This window comes from Littorina saxatilis, linkage group LG15, assembly GCF_037325665.1.
Source record: "Littorina saxatilis isolate snail1 linkage group LG15, US_GU_Lsax_2.0, whole genome shotgun sequence".
NCBI classification, from domain to species: Eukaryota; Metazoa; Mollusca; class Gastropoda; order Littorinimorpha; family Littorinidae; genus Littorina; species Littorina saxatilis.
In genome coordinates this window covers 4,066,908-4,084,831 of record NC_090259.1, presented here as the reverse complement: position 1 = coordinate 4,084,831, position 17,924 = coordinate 4,066,908, and the positions used below count along the sequence as shown (strand labels likewise).

Sequence of the window (17,924 nt, the reverse complement as noted above, 5' to 3'; positions counted from 1 at the left end):
TCTATGGACTTACACGACCTGAAAACGAAACACCCCAACAATGTGAAGACGCCGTGCGGGATCTGTTGGCAGATCCCTTGGGACTTCCTAACCCTATTGAGTTCGACCGTGTGCACAGAACCAGCAACAAGCGTGACGCTCCAGTGGTAGCCCGCTGCGTGTTCTACAAAGACCGTGTCAACATCCTGAAGAAGGCCAGAGAAAAGCTGAAGGGCTCTGACGTTTTCGTGGCCGAAGACTTCTCTGCACGTGTGCGTGACATTCGAAAGAAACTGAACCAACATCGCCGTGCTGCCAAGGATAGTGGTAAACGTGCTACCATGGTCTATGACCACCTTCTGATCGACGGTAAGAAGTACGTGCTCGATGGTGAGGACTCTATCAAAGAAGTGGCCAACGCGCATGCTATTAAAAGATAGAGATGTGGCCGGCCCCTGTTTACATCGGACAGTATTTTGACTAGGGGAGCAAAATGTAAACGTACACCGGGTGGGACTGTGGACATTGTTTACGACGAAGCGTGTAGTGACATGGGTAACGTGATTTCGGCACGTGCCGTATTCCAGTGTGTCGAAAATAGGCCTATGCCTACCTGTAACCGTGACGTGAACTGTGAGCGTTCAGAGACAGTGCGCAGTGTGGGGTCATGTAGTGCACTTGGCGACGTAGCAGACAGCACACAGCATTCTCCCTCCTCCCCTCCCCCCTCCCCTAGCGATTTGGGTGCGTCCGATGTGTACAGAAAAGACACACTTGATGAGAGTGACGATTCTTCTGATTGTCTTGCTTCTGATGTAAATAAAAAAGAAAATAACTTTACTTTTCTTCATTGGAATGTTGGCGGTTTGTTGCCAAAATTAAAAGATTACAATTTTGTACAGTACGTTTCTTCTTTTGATATAATTTGTTTAGTTGAAACATTTGTAAAACAATTCAACTCTTCTTTGTTTTCTTCTCATACTGCTTTTGTCAAACCGTCCTCGGATTTGGGCAGACAAGGGAGAGAATCTGGCGGTGTTATTTGTTTGATTCGCTCGACCCTCTTGCAGTATGTGCGTGCAGTGGAGGAGGATGATAGTGGTGGAGGGAATTTTTTGTCATTCGTTCTTGATAAACACTTTTTCGGTTTTTCAACTGATGTTTTGTTTGTTTGTGCTTATGTTCCACCTGAAAATTCTCGGTTCTACTCTGTGTTTGGTATTGATAATGGCATAAACTTATTAGAAGATTACTTGGTTGACTGTTTGTGTAAAGTTGGTGAGTTACCTGTTCTTCTATGCGGTGACTTAAATGGTAGAACAGCAAAAGTGTTCCCGGACTGTTTTGATGAAGATGTGATTTTTGATTGTTCTATGAAATCTGGTGTTGGATCATTTGTAAGAAATTCGCAAGATGGAGTTATGAATCAATATGGGAAGTGTCTTTTGAACATGTGCAGTGCACTTGGATTATGCATTATGAATGGTGTATGTAATGGCGACCTTCAGGGTTGTTACACATTCATCTCTGAATTTGGAAACAGTGTGAATGACTACTTCCTTGCTTCCTATGATTTGTTTGATTCCATTGTTAAATCTTGTAGCCTTTATGTCTCTGACAATATTGATTCACAACACATGCCACTTGAATTAACTATCACTCAACAAAACAACCTTTATTCACATGCTACAAAGGTTAAGAAAAAAGAAGTTTTGCAAAAATTTGTTTGGAACTCTGATCATGAACATCAGTACAAAGATGCAATTAATTCTGATGTGTTTCGGCAACAGTTACGACTGGCAAGCGAAATGATTGATATTAATGTAAATGATGCTTTGACTTTGTTTATAAATTCAGTTAAAGATTGTGCAACTTGTATGAAGAAAACTATTATCTTGTCAGATGAACCACGTAAATTCAAATGGTTTGATCATGAATGTGTGCTTGAAAGAAGACGTGTCAGAAAGTTGCTGAGAAAATGTAGGAATTCATTAGAAGATGTGGATAGGGATGAGTATTGTAAAGCCAGGCGTGAATATAAAAACTTATTGCATAGAAAAAAGAAACAGTACAATGACAGTTTGTATACAGAACTTGTAGGTGCTGTAAGTGATCAGAGAGAATTTTGGAGGAAAATTAAAAATGTTTCTTGTAAAAAGGTCCAGCAGCAAAACAATATTTCTGTTGATGATTGGTACCTGCACTTTCATAACATTTTAGAAAAAGATGAGATTGAAGATGATGAGCATGCTGATGTTAATGACGTGAATAATGAATATGAAGAAATGCTGGATAGACCCATTACCAAAGAAGAAGTGTTGATTGCTATCAGAAAACTGAAATCGGGTAAAGCTGCAGGACCTGATGGTTTAATTGGGGAATTTTTTAAAGCAGCTAGCGAAGATGTGGTGTTGTTTTTAGTGAAACTGTTTAACGCTTTGTTTGATGAGGGAATCTATCCACAGAACTGGTGCGATTCAGTTATTGTACCGTTATTTAAGAAAGGAGATAGAAATGATACTAACAACTATAGGGGAATTTCATTGTGTGATATATGTAGTAAATTGTATGGTACTGTTGTTAATAATAGACTTAAAGAGTGGACTGAATTACATAATATTACAGGTGAATGTCAGGCTGGTTTCAAACAAAATTATTCTACTGTTGACCACATCTTCACTCTGCTTGCTGCTGTACAGAAACAATTTTCTAATAATCGCAAACTTTATGTAGCTTTCATTGATTTTGAGAAATGTTTTGACAGTATCTCACGCAGACTGCTCTGGCCAATTTTGATTAAAAATGGTATAAAGGGAAAGTTGTATAGATGTATTAAAAGTATGTATGCAGTGGTCAAGGCTAAAATACGATGTGGTGCTCAACTAACAGATTTCATTAATTGTACAAAAGGTGTGAAGCAAGGAGACGTGTGCAGTCCAATTCTATTCGCTCTATTTATAAATGAGCTGGCATTGGAAATCATTGATAATGGTAGGCATGGTATTACTTTAAACCCTGACATTGTTGAATTGTTCATTCTACTGTTTGCCGATGATATTACTTTGCTGTCTGAAACTGTTGTTGGTCTGCAGTCACAACTACATAGTCTATATTCTGCTTCACAGCGCCTTGAGCTTAAAGTAAACATGGGGAAAAGTAACATCGTGGTTTTTCGTAAAGGTGGATATCTAGCTGCTCGTGAAGTTTGGTATTTTGGTGGGCAAAGAATGGAGGTAGTAAATGCATACAAGTATTTAGGTATTTATTTTTCTACCAAATTAAGCTTTAATTTTGCTTGTCAAGATCTAGTTGCCAGAGCAAAACGTGCAGTACTGTGTATTATGAGTAATTTGTATAAATTCGATAGATTGTCTTTGGATGTTTTTATCAAGCTTTTTGACTCACAAGTTCAACCTATTGTTCAGTATGGTGCTGAGGTATGGGGTCTGATGCAGGCAGCAACAGTAGAAAAGGTGCATTTGTTTGCTTTAAAACGTTTTTTAGGTGTTGACAGGCGTACTCCTAATGATCTTGTATATGGTGAATTTGGACGTTATCCCATTTACTTAAATTCATATGTACGTTGCATAAGATACTGGCTGAAACTGACAAGAATGGATGACAGTAGATTACCTCGTAAAGCATATAAGATGTTGTTTACTCTAGATAGCAGAGGTAAATCTACTTGGGCATCACAGGTACGGTTGTGCCTGTGTCGATATGGTTTTCAGTATGTATGGATTAACCAAGGTGTAGCCTGTATTAATTCGTTTTTGGCATGTTTTAAGCAACGCATTATTGACTGCCGGTGGCAAGAGTGGGATAACCATATTCAGACTAGCGACCGGTTTGCATTGTACCGTACCTTTAAGACAACAAATCTAGTAGAAACATACTTGTCAATTCCAGTAAACAGACACATTTTAAATGTTTTGGTTAAATTTAGATTGGGTATTTCCAGACTTGCTTTACATACAGAAAGGTATAAAGCTGTAAGTGAAAATAATTTGGTCTGTCGTTTGTGTCAATCTAGTACTGAAGATGAATTGCATTTTGTTTTATGCTGCCCTGCACTGGAAAATCTAAGACGTCAATTTATTCCAGCAAAATTTTGTAGATGTCCTTCGAACTTCAAACTTGCACTGTTGTTGTCTATGAAAAATGAAACTATACTTTGCAATGTAGCTAAGTTCTTGTATTTTTCATTTAAATGTTTAGAAAATGCTGTTTAAGCATTAGTATTTTGTGATTATACATTGTCTTTTCTTCTGTTCACTTGAAACGACGCGTGTGTGGATTGCTGCTGCACACACGCTTTACTTTTGTGTAACCAGCCCCCTTCCGAAAGGGGCTAAGGCCTTAAAGGAATAAAATCTTGTTCTTGTTCTTGTTCTTGTTCTCTCCCTCTCTCTCTCTCTCTCTTTCTTTTTCTCTCTCTTTCTCTCTCTCTCTCTCTCTCTCTCTCTCTCTCTCCCTGTCTCTCTCTTTACCCTATTTGTATAAAATATAATTAAAGATTATCAAGATAAGTGTTGAAGCCATCACTTGTTCGCCATGTTTTGCTATCTGAATGTGTATTGATTATAATTTCAAGAACGTGTCCATAAGCAATCTGCTTGTTAACGTTCTTAATGTTGTTATTGTTTGAAACGTGTGTATGAGAATTTGAATAAACACGCTTAAACCAACATAAAACTGAAGCGGTGGAAGTCAGTATGTGAAAATGTATTGCTAACCAAAGAACACTGTTTACACAAGTTTCAAGGGGACTTCAACTCAGCCTGAGCGACATTCATTAGTAATTTATAAGCCGTTGTCATAGCTCGGCTTTGTGTGTGTTTGGATCGATCACGTCAGCCCTTACCCTTGTCATTCTGATTAATTCAGCTGCATGTAATTTGATCCAGTGGTAAAGGCAAACTACGGTTGTCTACGTTTTGAATACTTTCCAAGTTACTTTTTTTTGTAAAAATGTAACGGTAGCAACTATAACCCCAATCAACGCCTTATTATGAGGAATATTTCCTTGTTAGAATGTATACAAGGACAGAAATCTCTGTACACTTGGAGTATAAATAGCCCCTGCGAAAATATATAACAACCCAGCGTAAAGTAAACATCATGGCCCATATTATGTGCACAGATAACAGCCATGGCGACCCGGATTGCTGCACAAAATGAAATCCTCCTTTCAAGGGCTGCTACAATTCAGGTGACTGGGGGAACCGGTTTGGTGTCCATTATCTGAAACTTGCTTAAAGAAAGATAGTGTGTGTGTTGGGGGGGGGGAGGTAATCTGTATGTGACATTTTTTCAAAGTGTTCTTTTCAGCAATACAATTGTTGAATGCCAGTTATGCTCAGTTCAAGTTTACTTCCTGATTGGTTTCTTTTCTCTTCTGTGTGCGCGTTTGTGCAAAACTGGGGTTTTTTGGGGTGTGGGTAAGCGGGGGAAAACAGCTGAGCCTTCATATTGGGGGCGGGGATATAGCTCAGTTGGTAGCGCGCTGGATTTGTATTCAGTTGGCCGCTGTCAGCGTGAGTTCGATCCCAGGTTCGGCGGAAATTTATTTCACAGAGTCAACTTTGTGTGCAGACTCTCTTCGGTGTCCGAACCACCCCCCGTGTATACTACATTGGGTGTGCACGTTAAAGATCCCACGATTGACAAAAGGGTCTCTCCTGGCAAAATTGCTTAGGCACAGTTAATAATTGTCTACCATACCCGTGTGACTTGGAATAATAGGCCGTGAAAGGTAAATATGCGCCGACATGGCTGCAATCTACTGGCCGTATAAAATTTCATCTCACACGGCATCACTGCAGAGCGCCTAGAACTGTACCCACGGAATATGCGCGATATAAGCCTCATTGATTGATTGATTGATATCCTCACACTATTTTAAACACCATCATGTAACCACAATTATATATTCGCACACTAGTAGTGCATGGATGGAAACTACCATTCCCCAGACTTAATTTTTTAGAAACACACACGCACACACACACGCACTAACACACACACACACACACAATAACAATAACACACACACTAACACGCACTCTTGACTAAATCACTGTGTGTGTGCAACATTCTTGCATAAATGTATATGCGCGCGTGTGTGTGGTGTGTGATTATGCACTCTTGCAAATGTTTGATGTCTGTTTGTGCTCTCTCGTCTGTCGATCCATGCAGATGCAGAGCTGTTTGTGTGTGTGTGTGTGTGTGTGTATATGTGTGTGTGTGTGCAGGGTAATTCGGTGTGTGTAACATATATTGACAGTAACAGTAGGAATGACATTCTTTAATGTTTTATATTAATACTTAAATACGTTAGCCTTCAATGCTTTGCCTCTTGCTTTGTATTATTATACATTTCTCAGGGAGAACAAATATTTGAGCGGCTGTCACGTGACCTCTGCAAAATCATCTGCCAGCTAGTCACGTCAAGTGTCTTTCAGTTTAAGGGCGAAGAGTTTTTGAAGTTTTCAGTCTGGATAGAAAAGAGGCATAATAATTGTTTCACGCAGTTTTTGTGGCCAAGAGCACACAGAACTGTCATTTAACATACAACCTTCTCTGTGTACCATCACAAGGCCTCTCTGTTATCTGATACAATCTTCCCCTGGGTCTGACTAATCCTTCCCCATTACCATAGCGTTGTGACATTTCGCAGTCAGGCACACCTGCATACTACACTCCCAGCAGGTACTCTACAATCTCTGGTTCAAGATCTGTCCGCCAAAAAAAAAACAAGTCGCGTGAGGCGAAAATACAACATTTAGTCAAGTAGCTGTCGAACTTACAGAATGAAACTGAACGCAATGCCATTTTTCAGCAAGACCGTATACTCGTAGCATCGTCAGTCCACCGCTCGTGGCAAAGGCAGTGAAATTGACAAGAAGAGCGGGGTAGTAGTTGCGCTAAGAAGGATAGCACGCTTTTCTGTACCTCTCTTTGTTTTAACTTTCTGAGCGTGTTTTTAATCCAAACATATCATATCTATATGTTTTTGGAATCAGGAACCGACAAGGAATAAGATGAAAGTGTTTTTAAATTGATTTCGACAATTTAATTTTGATAATAATTTTTATATATTTATTTTTCAGAGCTTGTTTTTAATCCAAATATAACATATTTATATGTTTTTGGAATCAGAAAATGATGGAGAATAAGATGAACGTAAATTTGGATCGTTTTATAAATTTTTATTTTTTTTTACAATTTTCAGATTTTTAATGACCAAAGTCATTAATTAATTTTTAAGCCACCAAGCTGAAATGCAATACCGAAGTCCGGGCTTCGTCGAAGATTACTTGACCAAAATTTCAACCAATTTGGTTGAAAAATGAGGGCGTGACAGTGCCGCCTCAACTTTCACGAAAAGCCGGATATGACGTCATCAAAGACATTTATCAAAAAAATGAAAAAAACGTTCGGGGATTTCATACCCAGGAACTCTCATGTCAAATTTCATAAAGATCGGTCCAGTAGTTTAGTCTGAATCGCTCTACACACACACACAGACAGACAGACACACACACACACATACACCACGACCCTCGTCTCGATTCCCCCCTCTATGTTAAAACATTTAGTCAAAACTTGACTAAATGTAAAAAGAACCTCTCACAACTCAGCCTGATGACCCAAATGTGCACAGAGCCATGACGACACTGTATTCATTGCACGTAATGACATCCTTCTTGCCGCTTTAATTTAGGTGACGCGGAGAACCGGTTTGGAGTGAATGACAATGGGACCTCCCTTTAGGACTCCCCTCCCCCCCCCCCCCCCTCCCTCCAATTTAAGGCTTCTTTTTTACAAGACCTACATTTCAAATCCTCTACTCGTCACCTTTGTAAATTTACCTCCATTGTAAGACTCCCTCCCTTTTTGACACATTTTCTTTGCTTTTAGGGGGTCTTGAAAGGGGAGTTCCACTGTATCAGGGACTTGATATATATATATGTCTGATTGCTCTGTACCAGGGACTTGATATATATATATGTCTGATTGCTCTGTACAAAATGTTATGTTGTTGTACACACTTTGAGCAGGGTTCAACCCAGGATATACGCGCTTTAGAAATATTATGAATTATGTTATTATTATTATACGTGTTTGTGCAAAACAGTGTGTGTTGGGAGGCAGAGGGATGTGTAAGAGTTGAAAATCAAAGAAAAACCACGTTGCACCTTTATTTTCCTGAAATTATTGTACACAGCATCCAGTCCGATGTAAAAGCAATTCAATATTTGCACACAAGCAGTGCATGGATGGAGCCTACCATTATCTAGACATAATGTTTACACACACACACACACACACACACACTAATGTTCACAAACATATACATGCACACGCAAACACACACAGACACAGAAATTGGTTGAGAGTAGACCAACAAGGAAAATAAAACTGGCGGAAGTCAGCATGTGAAACGTTATTGCGTCAATCTGTCTGCCAAAAAAACACTTGACGTTAATCAAAGGGCAAAGATCTTTGTTCACACACGTTTCAAGGGGAATATAACTCTGCTTGAGCGACACTCAATACACCGTTGCCATTGTTCGGCTTTGTGTGTGTTTGGGCCGATCACGCCAGCCCTTACCTTTGCACGTCCCGATATTTATCCTATTAATCCGCTGCATGTAATTTGATCCAGCGGTAAAGATCGGTAAAGCTTGAAGGCAAACAAGTCGAGGGCTGTGTGTCGGTCACTGGTGTGCACGGTAGTGAATAGAGTGGATCGATTTTTCCTTGGGATAAAGAAATGTATGAATAAATCGCCAGGATAAACACCTCACAAAATTGTCTTAGCATTTTTCCGCCTTTCAATGACTCGTGTTGTATGCATTTAGAGCGCTCACGTCCCTTTGTTTCTCGGATCATAAAATAGCGCTCTGCCTCATTTGTTTAAGAATGTCAATGGCTCTGTTGTTGTAACTTCTTCTTCTCTTCTTCTTCCGTGGGCTCAAACTGTTTTTTTGCACGAGTGGAATTTTACGTGTATGACCGTTTTTTACCCCGCCATTTAGGCAGCCATACGCCGCCTTCGGAGGAGGTTGTTGTAACAATCCAGTGGGTTCAGTCAAAAGCAAAATGGCATACAATAAAAGAAATGCCAATTTGACTACAGCTTGCACCAGGGAGCAGGATGTAATTCCTTTGAAGATACAATGTACACACTTACATACAATGTTTCTGATTTCATTTCCCTTTTTCAGCTTTGAATCTTTCCACTATGCTCAACATCCCAGACTCAAGATGTGCACATACATGCGCTTTGTCGTTCAGTCATGAAAGAATGTAGTTATGTTTTTCTGCTGTTTATTTGTCAAGTTAAGATCAGTCACACACAAGAAAGCCACACCATGTTATTGCATCAACCTTTACTGAATTTCCAAGGCAGTCCAGATACCGTTCATATGGAGAACAGAAAATAACACAAAAGAACCACCTTTGATAATGTAAAAACCTGCATACAAAGTAAGCAAGGCTTATTTTGACAAGTGTCTCTTCATCAGTTTGTTTGAAGCAAAAGCATGTTTCCCATGTCCGTGAAACAATTAACAACATGCCTCTGTTTCTGTCTGTTTTTCAATAGCTTACATGCACTAACATGCCCCCCAAAAACAGCCAAACAGACCCTCACACACAAATCCTTTGCCCCCCCTTACCCACATCTTGCAAGTGTGGTGTGGCATCTCCCCAAGTGTTTCGAGCAGCCCCCCCCCCCCCCCCCATAAGTGTGGCGTGTCCTCAGGAAGTGACGGGCTTGGCGAGCGTCTCCCCCAGAGCCTCGAGCAGCTCCCTCCTGTAGTCGTCAAAGTCTCCGTCCACCTCGTTGATGGTCTGGTCCTCCACCACCCACAGCTGACAGTCCGTGTCCCGGATCAGACGCTCGTCGTGACTCACGATCAGTACACCTAGAACAACATTAACATACATCAACTGTGAACATAGTGATCACACCCGTCTGTCTCCCTGATCAGACTCACGATCTGTACACAGAGGATATCAACAGTCAAGCCCTGAACAAAATGGTTACAACACCAGTGACTTACCATCAATCTGCTGCAACATCATCGTCGTTTTTTTATCCCGCAGTGGGGCACTGCGGTTATGAAATTAAAGGCCCCTCTGTTTTTGGAACCGCAGGAGCTTTCTAGTTTGCTGTTAGGTAGATTTTTGGTTCCTCTTTCCTGTCATGCTCTCCTTTTCTTCATGAATTCTTTTCTTTTTTCTGCCTTCTTGCTCATTCACCTGTATTTTTTCCAAAAATCTCTTCTCTTGCCGCTTGTCTCGCGATTCATGTATAGTTTAATCTGTTAGTGTTCTGATGTAAGTCCAGCAGTAGATAGGTTAAGCCTATTTTAACATACTGGAAACTGGTAATCTTCCAGTAGGTATTAATTTAGTTTTACTAAAGCCTGCTGGGACACAAGTAATGGGTTAGTGCATTTGTAAACAGGAATCGCTTGACAAGTGGCCCCCTTCATCCCCCCCTTCCTCGTCCTGATATGGCTCTGCGTAGTCGGCTGGACGTTAAGCAACAAATAAACAAACAAACAAATCGTTTTTTTATCATCAACATCACAATCATCATCGTCCTTTTATCATCAACATCACAATCATCATCTTCTCTGAACATAGTGATCACAACAGTCCGTGTCCCCGATCAGACGCTCGTCATTACTCACGATCAGCACACGTGCACACCATTCATCAACATCTTCAAGTCCTCCCCATAGTGATCGAAACAAAATGACTCTCAACATTGTGATCTCACCCGACCACAGAGTATGGCTGGCTAAATGGCAGGACGAAAAAAGAAGTAATAAAACACCTAGAAAACCCAAAAACGAAAGCAAAATGTAAACTCACCTCCAGTAAATTCTTTGATAGCATCCGCCAGGGCATCTATAGACTCAATGTCCAGGTTGTTGGTAGGCTCATCCTGTGGAGGAACACAATGTGATTAAAACAACAACAAACACAATAATAACAGTACCCTTGAAGGCATTTCAATTTTTTTTATAAAAGGATACACATTGCTTATCAGGCATTTTTCAGTACATGTAACCCTTTCTACTGTCATTAAGAGTAATTGCTGATAGTTATTCATCACGCTTAATGTAATGAATGTTGTTGAAAATTCTGCTTACAGACTATAGACGCCCATCCTGTAACTCGGCTATTTGTTAAAGAAAGTTGGATTCACAGAGAAGGGGAGAGACAGCAAAATAAAAACTGAGATCAGAAAAGAGAGAAAGAAAGAGCACATTGTTCTCCAAAATAACATGGTGCACCCACACACACCAACACACACACACACACAAACTCACCTCACTAGTACCTTTCTACTTTTTTCAAAGACACAATTTCACACAACTGACAATTTATTCCATCTTCTACATTGAGGAGCAAGAGAAGAAGAAGAAGAAGCGGAGGAGAGGAAGAAAGTGAAGAGCTGAACGTAACGTGAAACTCACCAAAATGAGAACATCAGGGGCGCGACAGGACAGCTCGGCCAGGGCGACCCTTGCCCTCTGACCCCCGGAGAGGTCACGGTTGAGGATACAGTGACCGTGGCTGGCCAGGCCGACCTTGCCGAGCATCTTGCGGGCATCCTGGTACTGCAGGTTGAACAGCCGCTGAAGACACAGACAAGGATAAGGATAAGATTCATATAGTCCTGTGAGGTTACCCTCATTGAAATTCGGGCTGCTTTCTCACTGGGGACAGTGAGCAGCCATACAGAATACCGCGCTACACATTTTTTTTATTCTTCCTGCATGCGTTTATTCATGTTTCCAAGCCCTGAGACTTTCGCATGCGTGCACACCGGAGTGTTCGGACATCGAGGAGAGTCTGCACAAGGTTGACTATGGGAAATAAATCCCTTGCCAAACTTAGGGATGGAACCCACGCCGATAGCGACAACTGGTTAAGCCAGCGCCGCTACCGACTGAGCTATTTCCTCGACAACCGTGCAACACTGCGTTAAACAAATGTGTAAACAACCACTTTCAACACACAGATCTGGCCCGAGTTTTAAACATTAGAGTTTAATTTTATTCAGGCACACACCAAACATCTATTTCCTGGCTCCATTCTGTCAAGATAAAAAAATTGTTTTGATGATTAAGTTTGCCACCTAGACGAGAGCACTAGAGTCAACATGAAAAATTAATGCAGTGGCACCCCCCCTTTAAAAAAATTAAAAAATGTAAGACTGTCCATTTTAAGACCCTGCTTTCTCTGTTCTGAACCTGTGAGAATTTACCCCCATGTAAGACTTCCTCCTTTCAAGACTTGATTTTCACAGCTTTTTTTTAGGTCTGAGAAGGGTGGTGGGGGCACTCTATTAGCACAACACTTTTCACACAAAACCTACTGTGAATCACAACTTCTACAATGTGTCATGGGGGTACATTTCAAAAGCATGCTGGACCAGTACCTGCAGGTATTCCACAGGGCTTTCCTCCAGGTTGAGCTGGTCGGCTGAGTGCTGATCGTACTTGCCCACCCTCTGCAACACACACAGCACACATCATCACTTTCTGCCTCACTATCTCAACGTTAACCTTTTTTCATGAATAAGTTGTTGTACCCCGGCTAAAAACTTGTGTGGAAAAAACAGCAGGAATCACTCATCAAATAATAGTACAGGCTAACCTGTCTTTAACAACAAGAAGTGGGTGATATAGGGGTGGTCCTTATGGGCAATGAGTCGTTTTTGAGAGGTGGTGGCCAGGGTAGGGTGGACTGTACTTCATAAGTTGTTGTTGTTGAGAGTCTACATGAAGAGCCACGACTACAGAGAAGGTGACTACAGTCATACAACTGGGAAGATTGTGTACACAACCGTTTTCAATCATCCCTGCCATATAGGCAGCCGTATTTCATGTTTGGAGGATTAGTAACAGGTCAATAAAATGGAAAATAAATAAAAGTAAAACAAAAGCTGATAACTATTCAATAATATGTTCCCACGCTTTGAGGTGTATCTGATTTTTCTCCATAAGGGAGGGGAGATAATTTGTCTCCAGGTCAGATCTCATGTCTACAGTTGTACAGGCATCCATCATCAGGCATCTCAATGTGTTTGCCCCCTTACACACATCCTGGTTCTCACTTACATGTCTCAAAACACAAAGAGTCACCTCCAGTGGGTTTTTTCTGTTTTTTTTTCTTCTTTCGTTAGAACATGAATCCTACATGATTTGTATTCCATGTATCAAGCTGAAGATATGCCACTAAACACTCATTAACATCACAGTGTTCTAGATGAGTGAACGTGTAGCAAAGACCTGTATGCGTACGTGTAGATATTGCGTCACCCATGACTCACTTTCTTCTCCAATGTTCCAAATGCATGAGTTGTCTTGCTCCCACCAAGACTGCAGATCTTGGCAAACGGGTGATGTAAAAACTAGATTTGATGACGTTACCTATACATGCTCTGAAAAGTGCCACATCTAGATCTTGCTATAGTGTGCATGAAACATGTCAGTCATCATGAACTGTCCATGTGGGTTCTGTCTCTATCTTCTTGCTATAGTGTGCATGAAACATGTCAGTCATCATGAACTGTCCATGTGGGTTCTGTCTCTATCTTCTTGCTATAGTGTGCATGAAACATGTCAGTCATCATGAACTGTCCATGTGGGTGCTGTCTCTATCCTAGGTTTCCAACACTTTTAATATCAAATCAAATCTGACAGGACCGCTTGTCACCTAAAATCAGGAATTCTCCTGCAGAGCACAGTTCGTTGTTATGTGCATGTTTTATCGGAACTTGAGTAGATACAGGGGTGTCTATGAACAGTTGTCTATGAACAGTTGTCTATGAACAGTTGTCTATGAACAGTTGTCTATGAACAGTTGTCAATGGCAAGATCAAGCAGAAAACATGCAGAAAGTTGTTCACTAATCTTTCACATAGCTGCATCAATCAGGCCTCAATACATTATCGCCCAAGATGCCATGAACTGTCATGACACTGTTTTCTTGCCTAGGGGAGGGGAGATAATCTGAATTCACGCAAGCGGTAGTGTTTTAACAGGACAGGTAAAAGAGTGCTAAGAATGAACAAAAACAACAGATTAAAGTTACCAAATGATGCAAATAGAGATCGTGATATTTGACAATGGTTTAGGAGTAAGCAATGTACTAAGTCATCTGTCTTAAGGCGTTTAGCCCAACAGGAAGAGTACCAGTTCGTGAATCATCTTTAAGTTTAAGATCGACCCACACTGAGTCAGACACACTGACATTCATTCAGCACACCCTCACTGGGAATGAGACGCACCAGCCACTTACCAGTCTGTGGTTTATTCTTCTTTCGCCTTCATTCTGCACAATGCCAATCAAAACGCTGAGTTATTCATTTCACAGATCACAATTGGTGACATGAACACTAAAAGCTAACACCAAGATGAGTGTGTTGTAAAGAGTTGCACCCTTGTCACTCCATGTGCTTGATATTCATCCTGAAATAGTTTTAAAACAAAACAAAAACTGCACACTGGGGACAATTTACAATTCAAAATACTGAGTTTACAGCTTTCTTTTACGTCAACAAATTTGTCACAGTAATTATGATACATTATACATGTACCTTGATTTCAAGTTTCTTAGAAGCAAGTTTCAAAAAGATTAATTAAAACAAAATCATTAACTGTCTTTCTCCCACTGATGTTTTTCAACATCATTTCCTGTTATCATTTTTATATCGAAATGATATTCAATAAACAAACCATTAATAAATTAATGTATTTCATTTTACACTCAAGGTGTACAAAGTACATGCAGTTCTGCCACCACCTGCCTTTTCACTAAGGCAGGGGAGATAATTAAAAAAAAAGACTTGTCAATTCATTTCTGAGCATCCTGATTTTGAGACTCTGTGTCAATGTGCCAAGCATAGACACATTAGCTTGACTCGATTCATCATATTGATGAAGAAATAAAATTGATAAACAAGAAGGGCAAAGCCCATACGACTCACATGCTTTACACATTTTTCCTACCAAAATACATGTGACCTTGACCCAAGGTCAAGGTCATCTAAGGTCATGCAACACAAAGCTGTTAATTCAAGACATAGGAAGTACAATGGTGCTTATTGGCTCTTTCTACCATGAGATATGGTCACTTTTAGTAGTTCACTACCTTATTTTGGTCACATTTCATAAGGGTCAAAGTGACCTTGACCTTGATCATATGTGACCGAATGTGTCTCATGATGAAAGCATAACATGTGCCCCACATAATTTTTAAGTTTGAAACAGTTATCTTCCATAGTTCAGGGTCAAGGTCACTTCAAAATATGTATACAATCCAACTTTGAAGAGCTCCTGTGACCTTGACCTTGAAGCAAGGTAAACCAAACTGGTATCAAAAGATGGGGCTTACTTTGCCCTATATATCATATATAGGTGAGGTATTGAATCTCAAAAACTTCAGAGAAAATGGGAAAAATATGAAAAATAGCTGTTTTTTAGGCAACATTTATGGCCCCTGCGACCTTGACCTTGAAGCAAGGTCAAGATGCTATGTATGTTTTTTGGGGCCTTGTCATCATACACCATCTTGCCAAATTTGGTACTGATAGACTGAATAGTGTCCAAGAAATATCCAACGTTAAAGTTTTCCGGACGGACGGACGGACGTCCGGACGGACGGACGGACGTCCGGACGGACGGACGGACGGACGACTCGGGTGAGTACATAGACTCACTTTTGCTTCGCATGTGAGTCAATAAATAAACTAAAAAATACAGCTCAATCAGACACCAAAAACCAGGAATGTTATCCTGAATTAAACGTTCCAAAAATGTAACCTTCTTGTTTGTTGCTGCTTGATTTGGAACGTAAAAAGTCTATCCGTTTTGAATTGCACATGACACTGAACAAGGCACTAACAAAATAAAATAAAAATGTAAATGAATTTTTTAAAAAAACAAGTCGCGTAAGGCGAAAATACAATATTTAGTCAAGTAGCTGTCGAACTCACAGAATGAAACTGAACGCAATGCCATTTTTCAGCAAGACCGTATACTCGTAGCATCGTCAGTCCACCGCTCATGGCAAAGGCAGTGAAATTGACAAGAAGAGCGGGGTAGTAGTTGCGCTAAGAAGGATAGCACGCTTTTCTGTACCTCTCTTTGTTTTAACTTTCTGAGCGTGTTTGTAATCCAAACATATCATATCTATATGTTTTTGGAATCAGGAACCGACAAGGAATAAGATGAAAGTGTTTTTAAATTGATTTCGACAATTTAATTTTGATAATAATTTTTATATATTTAATTTTCAGAGCTTGTTTTTAATCCGAATATAACATATTTATATGTTTTTGGAATCAGCAAATGATGGAGAATAAGATAAACGTAAATTTGGATCGTTTTATAAATTTTAATTTTTTTTTACAATTTTCAGATTTTTAATGACCAAAGTCATTAATTAATTTTTAAGCCACCAAGCTGAAATGCAATACCGAAGTCCGGGCTTCGTCGAAGATTACTTGACCAAAATTTCAACCAATTTGGTTGAAAAATGAGGGCGTGACAGTGCCGCCTCAACTTTCACGAAAAGCCGGATATGACGTCATCAAAGACATTTATCAAACAAGAAGAGCAAACGCTCGATCGAGTCACTTTCGCAGTTCTGAATATTATATGAGGCATCAGATGGACAGGAAGAAATTGCTATTCACAACACAATGAGTCACGTTCACATAAAATTTGAGCCCGGTCACTTTTATAGTTTCCGAGAAAAGCCCAACGTTAAGTTGTGTGTTGCCGAACAGAAAAGGCTAGTTATCTCCCTTGTTTTTCTGATAACGTTCGTAAAAGGCTACAGATGTAAATACTTTGATGTAAAGAATAATCCTACAAAGTTTCAATCATATCCGATGAACTTTGTCAAAGATATAAAATGTCTAATTTTTCCTTTGACGCTGACCTGTGACCTTGAAAAAGGTCAAAGGTCAACGAAACCATCGTTAAAGTGTAGAGGTCATTGGAGGTCACGACTAAACAAAATATGAGCCCGATCGCTTTGATAGTTTCCGAGAAAAGATATAAAATGTCTAATTTTTCCTTTGACGCTGACCTGTGACCTTGAAAAAGGTCAAAGGTCAACGAAACCATCGTTAAAGTGTAGAGGTCATTGGAGGTCACGACTAAACAAAATATGAGCCCGATCGCTTTGATAGTTTCCGAGAAAAGTCCAACGTTAAGGTGGTGTCTACGGACGGCCGGCCAGACGGCCGGCCGGACGGCCGGACGGCCGGCCGGCCGGACAGACTAACACTGACCGATTACATAGAGTCACTTTTTCTCAAGTGACTCAAAAAATGAAAAAAACGTTCGGGGATTTCATACCCAGGAACTCTCATGTCAAATTTCATAAAGATCGGTCCAGTAGTTTAGTCTGAATCGCTCTACACACACACACAGACACACACACACACACACGCACATACACCACGACCCTCGTTTCGATTCCCCCTCGATGTTAAAATATTTAGTCAAAACTTGACTAAATATAAAAACAAAAAAAATGTAAATAAATTTTTTAAAAAATTAAAAAAGAGAGAGAGAGAGAGAGAGAGAGAGAGAGAGAGAGAGAGAGAGAGAGAGAGAGAGAGAGAGAGAGAGAGAGAGAGAGAGAGAGAGAGAGAGAGAGAGAGAGAGAGTGAAAGAGAAATAAGCTAAATAAAGGAACATAAACGTACAGGTATGAGCTCCCCAGTGAGCAGCTTGAGGAAGGTACTTTTGCCGACTCCGTTGGGTCCCACGATGGCCACTGCACACAGTTATCTGCGGTCAACATCTTAATAATGGTATCTCAGTACACGATGGCCACAGCACACAGTTATCTGTGGTTAACATCTTAATAATGGTATCTCACTACACGATGGCCAC

General features: G+C 40.3%; 1 protein-coding gene and 1 long non-coding RNA gene across 2 annotated transcripts in view; one reads left to right on the top strand and one right to left on the bottom strand.

Moving 5' to 3' along the window:
- Nucleotides 1-17,924, top strand: part of LOC138948276 (uncharacterized) — a 289,660-nt gene that overhangs the window by 209,566 nt on the left and 62,170 nt on the right. The gene's annotated exons all lie outside the window — the stretch shown is intronic.
- The window catches only part of LOC138948255 (ATP-binding cassette sub-family F member 1-like), a 31,773-nt gene continuing 23,211 nt past the window's right edge, over nt 9,363-17,924 (bottom strand). The window contains exons 14-19 of the mRNA XM_070319773.1: nt 17,735-17,805; nt 14,314-14,346; nt 12,449-12,520; nt 11,481-11,642; nt 10,873-10,945; nt 9,363-9,914 (exon numbers count right to left, since the gene is read on the bottom strand). Of these exons, the coding sequence (XP_070175874.1) occupies nt 9,748-9,914; nt 10,873-10,945; nt 11,481-11,642; nt 12,449-12,520; nt 14,314-14,346; nt 17,735-17,805 (578 nt within the window). The 3' untranslated portion in view covers nt 9,363-9,747. The remainder of the gene's footprint in view (nt 9,915-10,872; nt 10,946-11,480; nt 11,643-12,448; nt 12,521-14,313; nt 14,347-17,734; nt 17,806-17,924) is intronic.